The sequence below is a fragment of the Pelophylax lessonae genome, assembly GCF_965119305.1.
Source record: "Pelophylax lessonae genome assembly, chromosome: 9".
NCBI lineage: Eukaryota > Metazoa > Chordata > Amphibia > Anura > Ranidae > Pelophylax > Pelophylax lessonae.
This window is the reverse complement of record NC_138776.1, coordinates 41,500,039-41,522,114: the sequence shown is the minus strand read 5'-3', so window position 1 is coordinate 41,522,114 and position 22,076 is coordinate 41,500,039. Positions and strand designations below refer to the sequence as shown.

The following is a 22,076-nucleotide window of genomic DNA, read 5'->3' as shown; positions in this document are numbered from 1 at the left end:
ATAGGTGTGCCCTTGCCATCATGGGACACCCCAACGCACCCTACTTTTGGGAATGGGCATTCAGAGTACCCTGAGCATTGGGATCAGAGACTGTGTTACCACTTATCTAGAGAGCAAATGAAGGAAAATGTGATGGCATTTAGGCCTGATTCATGAAAAATTCCACACCTGTTGATGCCAAGTTTATGAACCATGTAAGTAATCCTCCATGCAAGTGAAACAATCATAAAAAGCTTAACCAGTTAGACATTCCATATCTATAGGAGCTGAGATGTGTGGGAAGAGTCATTGTGCTGTAAAGTGTTAAAGGTGTCCCTTGTGGAGTCTGCTTCTAAAGTCTATCCCTTGACCCTCTGTGGAAAATGTAAAGTGTTGATAGTTCCACTCCTGGCCTTGGGAAATGTGAAGAACTGTACTATGGATCTTAAGGGCCCCACCAAGTCATGAGGGAACTGTTTGAAACATCCTGTGGATTGTGAAGGTTTTTCTGAGGGAAGATAGTGCTACAATTGGAAGCAGTATTTGGACATGTGAATACCGCAAGTACAAAGTGAGATAAGTAAAATGTGCTAATAGACCTCAGGCCACCTACAACCAGGCAGCCCCAAAAGGTGGTGCCGTGTTTCCTAACCACAAGGAGGAGCTGTCCTTGCCTTTATGTTACAGCCTTACCCCATTATGACCTTACCATGCTCTCTGTATGTTTGTCCCCCTATTACCTCTGTTTTCCCAACTTTTGTTTCCCTCTCTCCAAACTCCTCTGTTCCTCTTTGTCCCATTCACCTTCTCTTTCCTCAATATCTTATATACCTTCACCCTCCAACTTTTTTACAATATTTTAAACATTTTTCTTGTTGTAGTGTTTGTTTTCTATACTTTCCTTCTCTTTCCTTCTTTCACTTGTACATTTCACATGCCTTCCAGTCTTTCCTCTAACTTCTCTTATGTCTTCAGTTTTTCACTTGTCATCGCTAGGGATGATCGAACGTTTCGGGTCCACCATCGGTTCGACCCGAACATTGGGTGTTCGAGGTTCGGCCGAATTTAGAACTTTTTGCCCAAAAAGTTCGGAATTCGGCAACCAGAACCGCCCAAAATGCAATGCTTCAGGAAATGGGCTTTAAAAGCCCGTGATTGGACCAGAACTATTAGCAAAAGCCAATTGAGGGGGCAGGAGAATGCTAGGAATGTGATTGGAGTGACTAGGGGGTCCCTAGACCAACCATTAGTAAATACGCCCCCCAGTATATAAGATCGCCCCCGCCATATTCCTAGCATTGTTATACTGGACATGGAAGAGAATGGAAGCAGTTCTGTTAATTTTACTTTAAAAGTGTCTTTTAGCTATTTTTAGTGTGAGGAAAGGGATATCTAGTGTAGTTAGAGTGCTCCTTTACACTTAAGTTAGCTTCAAAAATTGAGTTTCTGTAGGGAAAGTGTTAAGTGTAAGGGGACCGTAGTGTAGTGTAGGGTTAACTGGCAGTGACTTCTATGGCAGGGTGACAAAACCCTTCCATAGCAGGGTGACCGCTATAGAGAAATGATCATTTCTCTGAATAGCTTCGTAACTGGAATATGGCTTCTCACCAAGCATTTTTTATGCTGCAGGGGTTGCCACTGCCAGTGCTTTTTTGAGGACATGTTTGATGTCAGACATGACATCTGAACATGTGTATAGGGGGTATATATAGACATATATGTCTGAATATATACCCTTAGACATATATAGGTGTGATAGTAGCAGAAATAAATGCTTGCGCTAATGAAATCATTTACAGGAATATATTTCTGCTACTATCACACCTATATATGTCTAGGGGTATATATTCAGACATATATGTGTATATATACCCCCTATACACATGTTCAGATGTTTTGCCTGCCTCAAAAGAACCCAAAAAAATGCCAAAAAAACGCTAGCATCAAAAAAAAAAAAATGCCCAGGTGTGTTTTTGCTGGCATTTTTTGGGGGGTTTTGGAGGCAGGCAAAACATCTGAACATGTGTATAGGGGGTATATATAGACATATATGTCTGAATATATACACCTAGACATATATAGGTGTGATAGTAGCAGAAATAAATGCTTGCGCTAATGAAATCATTTACAGTAATATATTTCTGCTACTATCACACCTATATATGTCTAGGGGTATATATTCAGACATATATGTGTATATATACCCCCTATACACATGTTCAGATGTTTTGCCTGCCTCAAAAGAACCCAAAAAAATGCCAAAAAAACGCTAGCGTAAAAAAAAAAAAATGCCCAGGTGTGTTTTTGCTGGCATTTTTTAGGGGGTTTTGGAGGCAGGCAAAACATCTGAACTTGTGCACAGTACCACTATACACAATTTCAGATGTTTTTCCTGACTGCAAAGATCCCAACAAAATGCCTTCTATTAAACCGGCAAGGTGTTACAGGAGCGAAGCAAACCCCCTGTCAGAAAGTTTTCTAATACAAACAATCTTTTTTTTTCATGGTTCTGGACATGCTACAGAGCTGAAACTTGACATGCACACCTTTTAGACCCCCAGATACGAAATCCAAAGTAAAAATCAAAAAATCTCTCTTTTTTTTTTTTAATTTTTCAATAATTGGCTTTTTTATCAAAAATGAAAATTTTTAAGAACTTTTTTTGTGTGATTTTGTGTCTGGGGGGTCTAAAAGGTGTACCTGTGAAGTTTCAGCTCTGTAGCATGTCCAGAACCAGAAAAAAAGATCATATAGGTGTTAAAGTTAAAGGAGGGTCCCGACCCACATCCCTGTTCTACTGAAAAAAATTCTTTTTTTTTTTTTCTGGTTCTGGACATGCTACAGAGCTGAAACTTCACATGCACACCTTTTAGACCCCCCAGATACTAAATCCAAAGTAAAAATCAAAAAATCCCTTTTTTTTTTTTTTTCAATAATTGGCTTTTTTATCAAAAATGACAATTTTTAAGAACTTTTTTTGTGTGATTATTAGTTAATGGGGCATGACCCAGAACCCTAGGCACTTTTTAGGGGCATTTATTGGGTTTTAGGGCTTCAAAATGGTGTTTTTTGATTACCGAAGTTCAGGTCCCATTGATTTCAATGGGGTTCTGAAATCCGAACCGAACTTTTGCAAAATTCGGGTGTTCTGGTCGAACCGAACTTTTCAAAAGTTCGATCGTCCTTAGTCATCACCTTTCCTCGACTCCCGTTTCTTATCTTCAACTTGTTTTCCCTTCTTTTCTTATCCCTTTTCCTCTTCTTTCCTCCTCTCCCTTCCCTTATTCATTCCCATCTTCTTTTATCTCTCTGCCTTTTCCCTTCTCTTATCTTTTCCTAGCTCTATCGTCTCACCTCCCTTGTCTTATAACTTCCTCCTCTCCCTTGCCCTCTGCCTTCTTTTCTCTCTCTTCCTTTTCTCCCCACTCTTATCTTTCCCCCTCTCCCTTCCTTTCCTCTTCTCTCTACTCAAATTTCTTGCTCATATCCCTTCTCTTATCCCTTCTCTCTCTCCTCCTACCCCTTATTCTATCTCTCTCCCCTTTTCCTTCTCTTCTTGCTTCCCTCTTTCCCTTCTCTTATCCCTTCTCTCTCTCCTCCTACCCCTATCTCTCTACTCCTTTCCTTCTCTTCTGGCTTCCCTCTTTCCCTTCTCTTATATTGTGTTCTCCTCTCTTCATTTAATCTTTCCTCTTCTGTATAATTTTAATTCCTTTCCTCACCCCCCATGTCTTATCTCTGTTTCCTCTCCCTTCTCTTACTCCTTCTGGTCCTGCACTCTCCATGTGTTCCACCATGGTTTCGGCCCTTTTAGGTTCGGGTTTCAGTGCTTTCCATTCAACATCTACATAGCTGACAGTACACCCCGAGGCTTACCACTACCATTACTGGATTGTGGAAGGAGATATGTTTGTACTTGTTTTTATCAAGTGAGTTGCCATTTGTCTTTTATAATAAAACTTTGACATACTGTGTATACTGCACTTAGTTTGGCACCAGTTAAGCCCATAACTCTCTTCCCTCCCTAGGTATTGACTGAACCTAAAACTTTAGTTCTCCGGGTCATTTCACAGAGGCCCTTTGTTGCAGTAAAACTCCCTTATTTGCATTATTCAGCCAAACAAAAATGATAAAGTCCAAATTCTAGCATCACACTGTCTACATCATGACATATAACAAATTCTTCAATCTTTCTATTGGCATAGCTCCTAAAACTTTACTGGAGCAACCTGGTACTCGGACTTCAGTTCATCGTTCTCTCTACATCCTCCTCTGGCCTTACAGCCTCACAGCATAGTTTGGCAGCCATCCCTCCCCTGAAAGGGTGACCAAGTGCCGAGACAAGGTCATCTAAAGCCAACGGCGAACATGCCAATTTGGGCCCCCTCAATATGTATGATTATGTGTCAGCAAAAATTCCCCTCCCCCAAAAAAAAAATCAAGCACTATTCTCCCTCCTAAGCATACATCCCCAATTCCTCCTAGTACAAATCCACCCCACTGCTGAAATCCCCCCTCCAAGTACAAATATTTGCTCCCCCATCCCCCCATCTCAAATACCCTCTCCCCATCTGCCCCCAACACAAATCATGCCCCCCCCCCCCCAAAAAAAAAGACTTTCCCCTTCGAGCACAAATCCTCTACCTCTACACCAAATCCCCTCAACTAGCACAAATACCCCCAATCATCCCTACTAGCATAAACCCCCCCACCCCCAAACAAAAAATAAATTCTGATCTCAGCACAAATCCTCCTCCACCATATTACTTTTTGTAACACAAATCCCTACTCCTAGCAAAAATCCTTTTCACCCATCCCCCCTCCCAACACAAATCCCTGCAAATAACCACTCCCAGCCCACCTCCCCAAATTTTCCCTTCTAGAACAATTCTTACCCCCTGACCCCCACCCCCCAAATTCCCCCTCCCAACACAAATTCCCTCTCCCCAATCTCCTTGTGGTGCCCCCAACCTCACATGATACCACAGTGCCCAGAGCAGCCGTCCCCTCTGCCAACCCCTTGTTCTGGCCTTGAGGTAACCCCAAAAACACTCTTCTGTAACAGGTCACAGTCCAGCACCCCGAGCCCTGAGAGCCAACTCCACCCATCTTATAAAAGGCACACCATGTAATCACTAGTAGGAGGGGCAATCCTTAGAGGGGAACCCTGGCTGCCTACAAGCATAGCCACCATGGCTACAGATGGACAGGGAGCTGCTCTGTGCATTGACATGTACAGGAATGCTTCACCATAAGAAGGTCTCTCTTTCACCCACCAGCTGTCTACTAACAAGCAAAAAGTTTCTGAAACCGTAGCACCCGTGTGCAGCACAACATGGGATATGATAATATAGTGCTTGTGTCTGCGCTTCCCGATCTAATGTTTGAGGAAGCACTGTGAGAGGCAGTAGCCCCGAAAATATGTTTCAATAGCAAAATAAACAGACTATTTAGAGAAAAAATAATGGTATGCAGCAACTTACAAAATGATTCAATTTATTTATTTTCTTTTGAGTACACATAAAAGAAAGCCTAAATCTCGGACCTCTTGCTGTCTGTCATGACACCAGTTAACTTTATAACATATAATGTTCAGGGGTAAGTACCCAGACAAAAAGATTTAAGATCTTGAATGAACTATTGCATTGTTGTTGTTGTTCAGTCGTTTAGTCGTGTCCGACTCTTCGTGACCTCATGGACCATAGCGCGCCAGGCTCTTCTGTCCTCCACTGCCTTCCGGAGCTTGCTTAACTTCATGTTCTATGTTTCCATGATGCTATCTATCCATCTTGTTTTCTGATGTCCTCTTCTCCTTTTTCCTTCCATGTTTCCCAGCATCAGGGTCTTTTCCAATGAGTCCTTTATCCACATTAGGTGGCCAAGTATTTGAGTTACAGCTTCAGGATCTGACCTTTCAGTGAATATTTAGGGTTGATTTCTTTCAGGATTGACTGTTTTTTTTCTTCTTGCCTTCCATGGGACTTTCAAGAGTCTTCTCCAACACCATAGTTCAAAGCATCAATTCTTCGGCGTTCAGCCTTCCTTATGGTCCAACTTTCACCGTCACAGTTTATTACTGGGAATACCATAGCTTTGCCTATACGGCACTTTGTTGGTAGGGTGATGTATTTTCTTTTTTTAATGTTATCTAGGTTTGCCCTTGCTTTCCTCCCAAGAAGCAAGCGTCTCTTAATTTCATGGCTACAGTCACCGTCTTCCGTGATCTTGGAGCCTAGGAAGATAAAATCTGTCTGTTTCCATTTCTGCTCCTTCTATTTGCCAAGGAGTGATGGGACCGGTTGCCATGATCTTAGTTTTCTTAATGTTCAATTTCAGGCCAGCATTTGTGCTCTCCTCTTTCACCCAAATTAAGAGACTTTTTAGTTGTTCTTCATTTTCTGCCATTAGTGTGATATTGTCTGCATATCCCAGGTTGTTATTTCTCCCTGCGATCCTAATTCGGGATTGTGATTCGTCGATCCTGACATTTCGCATGATGTACTCTACATGTAAGTTAAATAAGTAGAGTGACAATATACATCCTTGCCGCACTCCTTTCTCCTGCATTGCTCTGCTAATGTAATAATCCTTCAAAAAACACAGATTTTACATGACTCAAATGGAAAATTTAATTCAAAATATTATCCGATATGGATTAATGGAGACTCAACTACAAATTGAGCAAGACCGGTGACCATAGGGATAATGAGAGGTACAAACTTTATTAGAAATGAACAAATGATGGTTCCTGAAGGGTCTTTTGTACAATATGGAATGTACATTGTCAAATATTTACTATCCTAATAAGAACCCAGTAGTATACCTGAAGATAGACATGTGCAGAAAGAAAAAAATAGTTTTGCTTTGATTCAGTATTTACATAAATTTGTTTCCTCAATCTATTTCATTTTCAGAATTTGTTTTGTTTTTTGGAATTCAAATTAATTCAAATTTTTTAAATTTGGTCAATTTGGAAAATTTGAATCGATTTTAAATTTGAATTCTATTCGAGTTGCATTCAAATTCAAATCAAATTCCATTCAAAATTAAATTTATTCTATTCAAATTTTGGAAGATGGTTATATTCTTTCTATTCCATTCTATTCTATTATTCTATTCTATTATTCTGATCTATTCTCTGTTCTATTCTATTCTTTTATTTTCTGTTTTATTAATTTCTTTTCTATTCTATTATATTCAAATTCAAATTTATTCTATGCAAAATTAGATTTTCAGAAAACAGTTATATTGTTTTATTTTTTTTTATTATTTTCTATTGTTCTATTCTATTATTTTCTACTATAATATTTTATTTTCTATTCTATTCATTTCTATTCTATTCAAATTTTGCATTTATTCTATTCAAAATTTTAGATTTTGAAGATGGTTATATTCTTTCTATTCTATTTTATTATATTCTATTGTTTTTTTCTATTCTATTCTTTTATATTCTAGTCTACTCTATTTTTTATTTTCTATTCTAATCTATTTTATACTCTTCAAAATCGAATGTATTCTATTTGAATTTGGAGAAATGGTTATATTCATTCTATTCTATTACATTCTGTTGTTTTTTTTTTTTTATATATCTCTATTCTATCATATTTTATTCTATTATCTTCTATTCTATTCAAATTAGAATTTCGGAAGAATTCTTACTATTTCATTTTATTCTATTTTTTTTTTCATATTTTATTCTTTTCTATTGTATTCAAATTCAAATTTATTCTATTTGAAATTCAAATTTCAAAAGATGGTTATATTCTTTCTATTTTATTCCATTCTATTCTATTTTTTATTCTATGATATTCTTTTTCTATTTTATGCTGTTATTTTATTTTCTATTCCATTTTGTTCTGTTTTACTATATTCTTTTCCATTGTATTATTTTACTTTCTATTCTAGCTCTTTAGTTTTCTATTCTATTTTTTTTTCTATTCTGTTTTGTTTTACTTTCTTATATTATATTCTTTTATTTTCTATTAGGTGTTTTTCTATTCTATTATTTTCTGTTCTGTTCTTTTATTTTCTATTCTATTATATTGTATTCTCTTTGTAAATTTGAATTTGAATTGAAAACATTCAAATTGGAAAACTAGTTGAATTAGAAAACTATTCAAATTCGATTTGAATACTATTTGAATTTGAATTTGAATTTGAATTTCTTCTGCAATTTTTTTTTGTTATTTTGAATTAATTTAAACTCGTTATTATTGTAATTCAGAAAGTTGGATACATCTGAATTTCCGAACAATGAAAAATTTGTCCTAATTTGAATTCGGAACTAAACCAACCGCACATGTCTACCTAAAGGAGGTGCTGAGAAAAATGATTGAGTTTAAGACAGAAAAGGCAATCCTTGCAGGAGACTTTTATTTCTACATTGACTGATCAAATCAACAGATAGGATTAATGAGAAATATACTCCACCAATATTACCTAGTGGATGCATGGAGAACTCAACATCCAGAAGAAAAATATTATACATACTATTCCTTGGTTCATGGGCAAATTCACAAGAATGTATTATAGGTTTGAAGAACACCAGTTTTTTAGAGTGAAAAACACATCCATTAAGGTAATATCAGTATCAGACCACGCCCCAGTATTGATGAAGATTATTGTGGCGGAGGAAAATGGAATACGTCTATGGAAGCCTAATGATTCACTTTTACAGGATCAGAAGATCGAAAAATGTAGTCATGTCCAGAGAGCTGTATGCAGTGTCAGCCCTACCATGGGTCCCGCTGGATCCATTGGACCCAGGCAGCACTTGGAGAGGAGCATCAAATTGACCCCCAATATTTTTTTCCAGCAGTTTTATGTGTCATCAGTTTGCGTTGCGTTACGGGTAGCATTTCCCCATCTCATACTGCCGCCCGTAGTGCAAACTAATGAGTATGAGGAGGCGGAGCGTCTCCTCTGGGGAACGTCCCTCATGTGATTGTGGTGTGCGTAAGGACGTCAGACATCAGCGCACGTAGTGCAAACTGATGAGTATGAGGAGGCGGAGCGTCTCCTCCTGGGAATGTCCCTCACGTGATTGCGGTGGCGTAATGGCGTAATGACGTCAGACATTAGGGCACTCCATCTCACGCAGGGCAGGCTGCATCTTCTAGGGTGGTGGGCACGGCAGACACAGGAGGGACAGGAGGACTGATGACAGACAGTGGGTGTTTGGTGGACCGGTGAGTTATGGAAGATAACAGTATATATAATATTTTCTACATCTTATATTTATATAAAATAATAGATGTGGGGGCCTTTTGTTGGGAGTGTTTTTTTTTTTTTTTTTTTTAGGGAGGAGCAGCATTTTATTTTTGGACCCAGGAAGCACAATGTCTTAGGCCAGCCCTGGCTGAATGCCAGGACAACCTCTGCTGGATGATAGTAAAACATGGTAAAAAGACTCTCGAAAGCTAAAAAGATAATCTAGGTAGAAAAAAAAACAGTTGCTTCTCCACTCCAATCTCTTCAGGCCATCTAAAAATAGAAGGCCCTTTGAATGTCTTTAGAGAGAACAGTTTAAAATAGAAATTGATTAATCATCATAGATATAATCAGCCATGTATTGCTGACTGTGCGCTATGGTGTGCTGGGCAGATGTTGGAACGAGATTCGGTAAATGATGATAAGCGCTTTCTCTTTGTCATTTATTAGTTTTTAACTATTTAAAGCAAATACAAAGGCAAGTAAAAAAAAAAAATACAAAAAACAAAAATACACCGTAATTTAAATTTTTATTTATTAATAAAAAAATGAAAGAGTATAACTTGCTAAAATGTATTTTTATGTTATCTTCCCACAATCCCCATTCATAAAAAAAAAGACAGAGTGGGAGGTAATAGACCATGAGCCAATTGGACTGTTGCTTTAACCGTGCAATTGTCAGTTAAATTAATGCAGTTTTAGCAAAAAAAAAAATGGCCTGGTCATGAAGGGGGGTAAATCTTCCAGTGGTCAAGTGGTTAAAGTTCACTAGCCTTCGATCAGGGGTCTTCAAACTATGGCCCTCCAGTTGTTCAGGAACTACAATTCCCATCATGCCTAGTCATGTCTGTGAGTGTCAGAGTTCTAATGCCTCATGGAACATGTAGTTCTGCAATAGCTGGAGGGCCGTAGTTTGAAGATCCTTGCCTTAAATGAATGTTTTAGTGTAATATACGGTAATTTGAATCTAGTTTTGGTGCATTAAGTAGTAAAGTAGTAGTAAAATTCCCTCTTACATCGTCACACACAGAAATAAAAAAAGGGGGTTCTAACTCTTCTCCTCCTCTTCCAAATCTAAAAAAAAAAAGAAAAAAAAAGGTTAAGGTTTTAGGATAAGCAAATATTGTCTAAATCCATTGGTCATGTATATTCCTCCTTGAATCTCGGTGTGTTTTGTATGTTTCTTCCAGATCTGAGCAGTAATCCAGTTTGAGACTTTTCCTGTAATAAAGACCACTCACTGCTGCTTTCTCTCCTTGTGCAGGGTATCTGGTCTTGTCTCCGCCCCCTCCTGTAGTTTTCTATAGTGGGTGGAGCCTTCTGGATTCCTCCTACAGCTCTGTTCTCTGCACAGGCTGTGTACAGCACAGTGATGGTGTCACTGCTACTTTCACATGGCAACATTTGGGTTTTCATAGGCATTTGGTGCACACAAAGTGAATTGATATCCTTTGTGACTATTGGGGGATATCTTAACATTTTTGAGCCCGGCTTTTAACTTTAATTATTATTATTATTCAGGATTTATATAGAGCCAGCAGTTTACACAGCGCTTTACAATATAAAAGGGAGACAGTACAGTTACAATACAATACAAGAGGATCAGACTTGTATAAAGTACTCAAAATTTCTACTTGAGTAAAAGTACAAGTGCTCGATCAAAAAATTACTTGAGTAGAAGTGGAAGTGCTCGCAGAAAAAGTTACTTAAGTAGAAGTACTAAAGTATTCAACATTTTTTTACTTAAGTATTGCAAGTAGTTTTTTCAAAAAATTTGCTACTTAAGTACTAAAAGTAAAAAGTACCAGTAGTTTTGAAAAAAAATTTCTACTCAAGTACTGAAAGTAGAAATACAAGTACTGTGTTATGTAGTTATTAAAGAAATAAGTCAAAAGTTTGAACATCATATTGTTTTTATTATTTCAAATGATTTATTTAAATGATTAACCTGTGTTTGTTAGTAGTTTCTTGATGCACTTTAAGTGCTGTAGCACCATTTATTTGTTTGTTTCATATTTTCTTTTTATTGGAAAGATTTGGTATAGCAGCTTTTATTATACACAGCCTTTATTTTCGTGTGCGCTGATTTACAAATGACATTATACACATTTTTTTGAGCTTTATGCAACCTACCATCTACTGTTCTGGCAGTGGTAATTTTTTTAAAAGTAACGAGTAATTATGCAGCACAAAAAAAAAATACTTGAGTAGAAGTATCGAAATCATCGAAAAAATGTAGTGAAGTAAAAGTAGAAGTAGGAGAAAAAAATTCTACTCTAGGAAAGTACAGATACCGCATTTCGGTACTTAAGTACAGTACTTAAGTAGTTCTACTTCGTTACTATACATCTCTGAAGAGGATTAAGAGGGCCCTGCTCAGAAGAGCTTACGATCTAATGGTTTAATGCTTTAATGATTATATTCTGCTAGATTTAGGTGGGATGATTCATATATATTGACATAGTCGGCTGTATTTAAATTCTGCTCATTATACGGGGGGATGGATGTTCAGATTTCATTCAGCCCCAGGCTAATCTCTCGTAATCAGTATAAATATTGGCTTTAACAGAACTATTTCAAACTAATATTTAGATTCAATATTGAATGTTCGCCTTTTCTAAGGAAGGGTGTTTCATAGCGGCGCATGCGACTGCTAGGGACTGTGAATTGAATGTGGCCTCTATTGTATGTCAATTGTTCAAATAACTGGTTTGATCCCAGTTTGTACAGGTGCACTTAAACAGAACCTGTTACCTGTCAAAAAATAATACTATGCTGCAATACTAATAGTGGGCATTGTAAGATACCCGCCTTGTTATACTATGCTGCAATACTAATAGTGGGCATTGTAAGATACCCGCCTTGTTATAGTCATTTATGTATTTTTATTTGTGCTGGGTAAGTACACACAACCATCCTTTTCCATGCAGAAAATTGCAGGAAGTGTGCGCAAAGAGTCTGAGTTTCCTGAATGTACAATGGGTGGCCTATTAGAGGTACTTCCAGGCACTTTGTAGCGCAAAGCCTTTAACCACTTTAAGACCGGAAGGATTTGCCCCCTTAATGACCAGGCCACTTTTTTCAACTTGCCACTGCGTGATTTTAACTGACAATTGCGCGGTCGTGCGATGCTGTACCCAAACAAAATTTATGTCCCTTTTTCCCCACAAATAGAGCTTTCTTTTGGTGGTATTTAATCATCTGTGTCATTTTTATTTTTTGCGCTATTCCCAAAAAAAGAGTGACAATTCTGAAAAAAATGCAATATTTTTCACATTCTGCTATATAACATTCCCTCCCAAAAAAATGTAAAAATCAAAATTTTTTAGCATTTAGGCCAATTTGTTTTCTGCTGCATATTTTTGGTAAAAAAAAATCACAATAAGTGTATTTTGATTGGTTTGCGCAAAAGTTATTGCGTCTATTAACTACGGGAAAGATTTATGTCATTTTTATAGTTTTTTTTTTTGTTTTACTAGTAACGGCTAGCGATCTGCGATGTTTTGCAGTACTGCGACATTGCTGCGGACAGATCGGACCCCTGACTGACATTTTTTACACTTTTGGGGGGACCAGTGACATTACTACAGTAATCAGTGCTAAAAAATGCACTGTTACTGTAATAATGAAAGCTGGCAGGGAAGGGGTTAACATTGTGGGTGATAAAGGGGTTAAATGTGAGCCTAGGGGAGTGATTCAAACTGTGGGGGGGCGTGGCTTGTGGAATGACCATAGAGACCTGTAATCCGATGTACATAGAAGGATCACAGGAGCTCTATGATCATTCCAGGAAGAAGAACGGTCAGCTGACCATTCTTCTCTCTCAGCGGGGAATGATCGCAGATGTCAGGCGGCAATCTGAGCCGCCTGCCCGCTGCATCGGCTTCCCTGCTGACGAGGGGGGCGGGAGCGTGCCGGCGGTGGTGCATGCTTGCTCGCCCTTTAGCCTCCTGCTCGTGACCACCATAAAAGTTACGGCAATTAGCGCAGGAGCGGCTGCCTGCCGCAGTACATCTGCGGCGGGCGGTCGTAAAGAGGTTAAAGTGGTTTTAAACCTAGGACATGAAATATCAACAAAGAATATCCTTCTATAGTTACATAGTTAGTCAGGTTGAATCTTTCAAGTTCATCTAGTTCAACTAATAAAAAAACAACACAACTATACAATACCATATGCACAATCCTATACCCACAGTTCATCCAGAGGAAGGCAAAAAAAAACAACAAATCCTGATCCAATTTGCTCCAGAACGGGAAAAAAATTCCTTCTTGATCCCACGAGAGGCAATTGGATAGTCCCTGGATCAACTGCAGCTGGGTCATTATTCCTGTGTGACGGTGCTTGGGACCTGTGACTGACTGACTGACTGACAGACCTGTGACTGACTGACCATAGGGATCTGTGACTGACTGACTGACAAACCTGTGACGGACTGACCATAGGGATCTGTGACTGACTGACTGACAAACCTGTGACTGACTGACCATAGGGATCTGTGACTAACTGACCACATAGGGATCTGTGACTGACTGACCACATAGGGATCTGTGACTGACTGACCACATAGGGATCTGTGACTGACTGACCATATAGGGATCTGTGACTGACTGACCACATAGGGATCTGTGACTGACTGACCTTGCTTGCGACAGTCAGCGACTGACAGACTGCTCTGCGACTGACAGATTGTTCTGCGACTGACAGACTGTTCTGCGACTGACAGACTGCTCTGCGACTGACAGACTGCTCTGCGACTGACAGACGGTGCTCTGCGACTGACCGACGGTGCTCTGCGACTGACCGACGGTGCTCTGCAACTGACCGACGGTGCTCTGTGACTGACCGACGGTGCTCTTGACTGACCGACCGTGAGTATTTTAGAGACTGGTGAGTATCTTAGCAACTGGTGAGCATCTTGCGACTGGTTAGCATCTTGCGAGGGTTAGCATCTTGCGACTGGTGAGTATATTTGCAACTGGTGAGTATCTGGTGAGTATCTGCGACTGGTGAGTATCTGCGACTGGTGAGTATCTTGCGACTGGAGAGATTCTTTGCGATTGGTGAGTATCTTGCGACTGGTGAGTATCTGGCGACTGGAGAGATTCTTTGCGATTGGTGAGTATCTTGCGACTGGTGAGATTCTTTGCAACTGGTAAGTATCTTTGCGACTGGTGAGTATCTTGCGACTGGTGTGTATCTTGCGACTGGTGAGTATCTTTGCGTCTGTTGCTATCTTTGCGACTGGTAAGTATCTTAGCGACTGGTTAGTATATTAGCGACTGGTGAGTACCCCAGGTTTAGTACCAGGGGAGATAGAGGTAGTGTAGGTAAGGAAGAGCAGGTCGTTAACATTATCCCCATAGAGTAGTGGGTAATAATGTCCGACAGGATTGGAGATGCCACTCAGTGCACTTCTTGCACCATGTATGAGTTTCTTGATGAACCAATCGAGGACGAATACTGCTGTGCAAGATGTGAGCAACTTGTTGCTCTGGAAGCCCACATCGTGGATCTAGAGAACACAGTGGCAAGACTGCGTCGCATCTACAACCTGGAAAGGAGCTTGGACATTACCCATCAGGCGCTGGCAGGGGCCAGCATAGAGGAGGGAGGAATGGAGGAGACGCAAGCAGCAGAGGCACGCAGCTGGGTGACTGTTAGGAATGTTGCAGGTTGAGGGGGATATCAACTCAGGGGTGGCAGTGCTGGAGCATGCACCCTCCCCCAGCTGCCAGGGGAGGGACGGCTCCAGGAAGAAGGGGGGGCCATAACTCAGGAAAGGTTAGAAAGGTTGTGGTAGTTGGGGACTCAATTATCAAGAGGACAGAGAGGGCAATCTGTAAAGTTTGAGTTGGAAATGTTAGTACACGAGGATGACATAGACCTTGTGGGAATAACGGAGACTTGGTTCGACCCCTCACATGACTGGCTGGCAAATATCCAAGGGTATTTAGTGTACCGGAAGGACAGGGTAGGAAAAAGAGGGGGTGGGGTATGTCTCTACGTCAAGAATAATGTAAAGGTGATTGAGAGGAGTGACATTACGGAAGGGATGAGTATGGAGTTAGAATCCGTATGGGTAGAACTCCATAGGGAAGGAGAAAAGGGAAAAGTAATTGTGGGGGTTTGCTATAGGCCACCTAAACAAGGGGAGGAGGTAGAGCAGGAATTTTTAGCACTTTTGGGTAAAGTGGCAAAGTTGGGATCAGTCATCATATTGGGGGACTTCAATTATCCCGACATTGACTGGGGAGAGGGGACTACACACTCACATAAGGGCCGTCTATTCACGGAAACCTTACAGGATAATTACATGTCACAGTTGGTGGATTCTCCTACTAGAGAAAACGCAATCCTGGATCTATTGATCACTAATGACCCAGACCTAATCTCGGAGGTAGGAGTCCAGGACAACCTGGGCTCTAGCGATCACAGGATGATCACATTTAGCGTAAATAACAATATAGCAAGGCAAGTGGGGAACATAAGAACCCTTAACTTCAGAAGGGCAGACTTTCCAAAATTGTACTCGTTGATGGAAAGGGTAAACTGGGACCGAACCCTGGGATCCCTGACCACAGAGGAAAAATGGGAATGCTTTAGGAACATATTAAGCAAAGGCATCTTGCAGTGCATTCCTATGGGAAATAAATTTAGAAGGGACAAAGCCAAAGCTGGCTGGCTAAACCGGAGCGTTAAAAAACTTATTAGGGGAAAAAAATTGGCCTTCAGGAAATATAAATCACAGTATTGGCTTTCAACCAATACAAGGAGGCAAATAGGAAGTGTAAACACGAAATCAAGATGACAAAATAGCGGAGGATAGTAAAAAAAAACCCAAAGAAATTCTTTAAGTATATCAACAGCAAAAAAACTAGGGCAGAGCATATTGCACACATAATTAACGATGATGGGAGGATGGTTACAGAGGACACTGAAAAAGCAACCGTGCTGAATGCTTTTTTCTCGTCAGTCTTTACACAGGAAAAGGAGGGGTACACTGACCATGACTGTATGGTTAGTAGTAATACATAGGACTTGCCACTATGGCTAACAGAGGGTGAAATCAGGGAAAGGCTGGATAAACTTAACACAAACAAATCACCAGGCCCGGATGGCGTACATCCGAGAGTACTCAAGGAACTCAGTAAGGTTATATCCAGACCACTGTTCCTGATCTTTGCGGACAGTATTAGGACAGGAGATGTACCAGGGGAGTGGAGGAAAGCAAACGTGATTACGATATTCAAAAAGGGTCAGAGGCATGTCCCGGGAAATTATAGGCCTGTCAGTCTGACATCAGTAGTATGTAAACTTCTGGAGGGGATGATAAGGGACTATATCGTAGAGTTTGCTAAGGACAACAGCATCATCAGTAGTAACGAGCACGGGTTTACAAATGGGCGTTCTTGTCAAACCAATCTCTTAGCATTCTACGAGGAGGTGAGCTGTGAGCTAGATAGGGGCAGACCAGTGGATGTGGTGTACCTAGATTTTGCTAAGGCGTTTGATACAGTTCCCCATAAGCGCTTAATTTATAAAATAAGGTCTGCAGGTATCGACAGCAGGGTTTGCTCTTGGATACGGAACTGGCTAAAAGGACGTGTCCAAAGGGTGGTAATAACAAGCGCATACTCAGACTGGTCGGAGGTAGTAAGCGGGGTCAGTCCTTGGACCAACCTTGTTCAATTTATTCATAAACAGCATTGAGGACGGGATCAGTAGTTCAATATCAGTTTTTGCAGATGACACAAAATTAGGCAGGGCAATAACAGCACAGCATGAAGCAGATATCCTACAGAATGACCTGGACAAAATAACGGAATGGGCAACGACATGGCAAATGAGGTTTAACGTGGAGAAATGTAAGGTTTTGCACTTGGGGACTATAAACATAAAAGCACAATACACGTTAGAAGGGGAATCCTTGGGAGAATCAAAAATGGAGAAGGATCTGGGAGTCTTGGTTGATGATAGACTAGGCAACAGCATGCAATGTCAAGCGGCAGCTGCCAAGGCTAGCAGAATATTAGCATGCATAAAGAAAGGGATGTTTTCCAGAGATAAGACTATAATCCTTCCACTTTATAAAACTCTGGTCCGACCGCATCTGGAGTATTCTGTCCAGTTCTGGTCACCAGTCCTCAGAAGGGATGTGTTGGAGCTGGAGAGGGTCCAGAGAAGGGCAACTAAACTAATTAGGGGATTGGAGGACCTTGGTTATGAGGAGCGTCTGCAATTGTTGATTTATTCTCCCTGGAGAAGAGACGCCTGAGGGGGGACATGATAGCAATTTATAAATATCTCAATGGGGATCTAGGCTTAGAAAAAAAGCTGTTCAGTCGAAGGGATTGCATGAGGACTCGGGGGCATACAATGCGTTTAGAGGAGAAGCGTTTTAACCTCAGGCAACGTGGGGGGTTCTTTACTGTTAGGGCTACAAGATTGTGGAATTCTCTACCACAAGAGGTGGTTTCTGCAGGTAGTATGGTGGCTTTCAAAAGACTACTAGACGTACATCTCAAGGATCAGAACATTCAGGGGTATGAAAGATGATTACAGCCACACACACCTACACAGGTTGAACTGGATGGACTATTGTCTTTATTCAACCTCACCTACTATGTAACTATGTAACTTTACCGATAAATGTTAGTATCCAGTTATTTTATGTACATTTAGAAAATACTCCAGGCCTTTTTTAAAGCAATCTACTGAGCTGGTTAGAAACACCTCTGAAGGTAGTCTATTCCACATTTTCAGAGCTCTAACTGTGAAGAAACATTTCCGTATTTGGAGAGGAAATCTCTTTTCCTCTAGATGTAAAGAGTGCCCCCTTGTCCTCTGTGATGACCTTAACGTGAATAACGCAACACCAAGTTCACTATATGGACCCCTTATGTATTTATACATGGTGATCATATCCCCCCTTTATCTCCCCTTTTCAAGAGAGAATAAATTCAGTTCCTCTAATCTTTCCTCATAGCTGAGCTCCTCCATGCCTCTTATTAGTTTGGTTGCCCTTCTCTGCACTTTCTTCAGTTCCCTGATATCCTTTTTGAGAACTGGTGCCCAAAACTGGACTTCATATTCCAGATAAGGTCTTACTAATGATTTGTAGAGGGGCAAAATGATATTTCTCTCTCTGGAGTCCATACCTCTCCTAATACAAGAAAGGACTTTGTTTGCTTTGGAAACTGCAGCTTGGCATTGCATGCTATTTTTAGGCTTATGATCTACCAGAACACCCAGATCCTTCTCCGCTATAGATTCCCCCAGTTCTACTCCCCCCTAGTATGTATGATGCATGCATATTCTTAGCCCCCAAGAGCATAACTTTACATTTATCAACATTAAACCTCATTTGCCACATACTGTAGTTACCCAATGAAACAGTGCATTGAGGTCGGCTTGTAAATTGGAGACATCCTGTAAGGAAGTTATTCCATTGCAAAGCTTGGTGTCATCTGCAAATACTGAAATGGTACTTTTAATCCCAGACCCTATATCATTTATAAAGAGATTAAAAAGTAAGGGTCCCAACACAGAACCTTGGGGTACACCACTGATAACCTTAGACCATTCAGAGTAAGAATCATTAACCACTACTCTCTGAATTCTGTCTTTTAGCCAGTTTTCTATCCATTTACAAACTGATCTTTCCAAGCCTGTAGACTTTACCTTACACATTAGCTGTATGTGGGTGACACATTTGCAAAATCCAAGTATACTACGTCCACAGCCACCCCTCTGTCCAAGGTTTTACTTACCTTCTCATAAAAAGAAATCAGGTTTGTTTGACCACGTCTGTCTTTCATGAATCCATGCTGTCTAGTGTGTACTTGTCTTACTCTAGAGTACGAAGTGTCATTACTGTCTTCTGTCTCCCTCCTTCCTCTGCTATCTGCATGAGTCACTTCTTGGTGTTCCTGACACCAAGAGAAAAAAAAAGGTGACAGGGGAGGGATCTCCAGTACCCAGCTTGTGATTGACAGCCTCGGCTCTGTTTCTGTGTGCTGTGTGAAGAGGGGTGTGTTCCTCCCCTCCAGTCAGCTCTCAGTACTCTCCTTACTGAGCTCTGCAGAGTGTAATTTCAGCTCCCCACTCTCTGATTTCTGAAACCTCAGACAAGCTTATAAATTCAGCACTTTAAATGGACGTAGAGAAGATAAGACTGCAGATACCTAGGTATAACTTGTAAGAGGATTTGTTTAATCTCTGTGTATCACCTAAGGCTTTTCACTTCACTGGGTATATGTAAAGATTTACAACCACTTTAGCTCCTTACTGACCAATTTAAGAGGTTCTGAACTGTGGGAGGTGGAGTACTTGATCATGTGACTGCTGCAATTGTCTGTCACAATGGTCACATGATCAGGAGCTCTTCCCACCTGCACCTGATTGGTAGCAGTAATTGAGAGCTGTCAGTGACAGCTTGATTAGTGTGATGGGAGCGCACAGTACACTCCCAGCTCACAGCAGTGTTCCATGGATGCATGTATGCGTTAAGGCTCATGACCATGCTGCTGCACAAATGGGTTGGGTGGTCGACAAGGGGTTAAGTGGAACTTAAGTCCCACTCTGTAGTGACTTTACCCCACTTCAGCACCGCCATTACAGCATATATCAAATAGCAGAATCCTTCGGCACATCTGCAGACAAGCAGATGCGCAAAGACAGCAAAGTCTCCTGACTCTGCCTAACAAGCATCTTTGCGAATGCGTGAAAAAGACTCACGCATACACAGATGTTTGGGGAAATGTGCGTAGATGTAGGAACCTGAAGCTCTGCAGCACATCTGTGCTTGCACAGGAGGGAGAGGGGAAAAATCATTGTCTAGCATAAATGTCGCCAATTGAAAAAAAAAATGTCCATCTCTAAGAGAGGGCAGGGGAAGGAGGCAGGGCAACAAGAATTATACTTTAGGGTGAACTAGGTCCCTCTTAAAAAACAGAGTTTAAAGGGCTGGTTCACTTAAACATGATATTATATTTTCAGGAGGAACCTAGTAGGTCCAGTCAGCCCCTGGCTTCCTATATGCCTTGGGTACTCCAACACTAAGATCTCTTGGACATATTTCCTGTCACTGTACACCTGGATGTTTTGATTGTTCCTGCCCACCTTGGTGTGTCGTGGCTTCTCCTGTTACATTCTCAATAATAGAAAGTAAAAAGAAAATCCAGCACGGATGGTTAAAGCCCCTCATAATGGGCACAATAGGTGTACAGACCCAGGAACTCAATGCAGGGATAATGGGTGCCCCTCATAATAGGCACTTCTTGTGTTCAGACCAAGAAGCACAGTACAGGGATAATGGGAACCCCTCATAATGGGCACATCAGGTGTACAGACCAAGGAACACAGTACAGGGATGGTGGAAGCCCCTCATAATGGGCACATCAGGTTTGCAGACCCAATAACTCCACTAAAGAGTTACATTTGGGAGAACTGACCTTTGAAACATGGCTTTAGAAGAAATTTACCCAAAAGGATTGGTGAGAAATGTACCACTGAAAATCCACGTAGGTGCAATGTAGGTAAACTTCCTGTATAGGTTGACAACGTTCTATCCCTGCAAAGGTGGATGTGAGGCTTGGGACTCTTTTAACAGTCAGGGGAGTGTTGATTAGGTTTGGTGGTTGTACCTCGGCAGCTCTTCCACAAAGCTTAGGCTCCCCATAAAAAAGGAAAAGGCCTGCACTGAAAAATCTTAGTGAAATCGACAAAAAGAGTCTCAGCTGGTCATCTTAGGAGTCCATCCTCATTTAATGCTGATAAAATTAAGACAACAGGAAGAAAAAAGAATCCAGTGTGTTACGGAGGCCAAAAAATCCCCCCCTAATCAGGGCTGTAGTAAAAAGACATATCAATTATGGTCATTACCAGTCATGGTTATAGATATGTCTTGTTTCAGCCCTGATGAAGGGAGAGCGTTGGTCTCCAAAACATGTTGGCTCCCTTTTATCTTTCTATTTTCTCCATTTAATCGGCAATACATGATTATGGACTCCTAAGACCCCTTGCACACTGGGCTGTTCATCTGAATGGGCCCTGTGCGCAAGGGGTCAAGATGACCATCTGATGATCTTTTTGATGATTTACTATTCGGCCCACCCTGTTTTAAAACCACCCTGTTTTATCACAGTTACGTGATAGTTTATGTTTTTGGAGTTGTATTTGAGATGTGCAAAGAGAAATCACATAAACACTTATAAGTATAACATTTAATTAAGTAATGACATATACAGATATCAAATGCAATAATATTAGAAAATATGACAATAATACTTAACTATAACTACACTTAACTATAAGATGCCTTTTCACCACAAAGTCCCACTTGCTTTCATACGGCGTGGCTCAGATGATCAGACCCAGGTGAATGCTCGCCCTGGTAGAGACTGAATATTCCAAGTTACAGCTGTAGTATATACTAGGACTTGTGTCCTGGTCAACCCCACTGCAAGCAACGTGGCTTTTTTAAGGACTTGGTCAGTTTGTATTGACATTCCTTTAGTATGAATTCAGCTAAGGTGACCAGTATATTGGAGGTTTTATTAGATATTGTGATACAACTTTAATAAGAAAATATGACTTTTCTCTATCACACCCCACTGCCATTCATGGACTGCATGCAGACAGGAAGTGGCAAAGAACCCACAGGAGATTGGATGAATAAATGGGGAAACAAATATTTTATGTAAGGTCCTTTAATTCTCTTTTCTTCTCCTTCCTCCAGGACATGCATGTCATCAGCACGGATGAGAACCAAGTCTTTGTCGCCATCCAGGAGTGGAATCAGAATGAGACCTATAACCTGTACATCTCCGACACCAGGGGGATCTTCTTTACATTGGCGCTAGAAAACGTGAAGAGCATAAAAAGC

General features: G+C 40.6%; 1 protein-coding gene across 7 annotated transcripts in view; it reads left to right on the top strand.

Annotated features, from left to right (window-relative positions):
• SORCS1 (sortilin related VPS10 domain containing receptor 1) overlaps positions 1 to 22,076 on the top strand; it is a 1,084,285-nt gene that overhangs the window by 806,954 nt on the left and 255,255 nt on the right. For all 7 annotated transcript variants that reach the window (XM_082267343.1, XM_082267340.1, XM_082267339.1 and 4 more), the window contains one exon: positions 21,930 to 22,076. This exon is cut by the window's right edge and continues 33 nt beyond it. In XM_082267343.1, coding sequence (XP_082123469.1) covers positions 21,930 to 22,076 — 147 coding nt within the window. The remainder of the gene's footprint in view (positions 1 to 21,929) is intronic.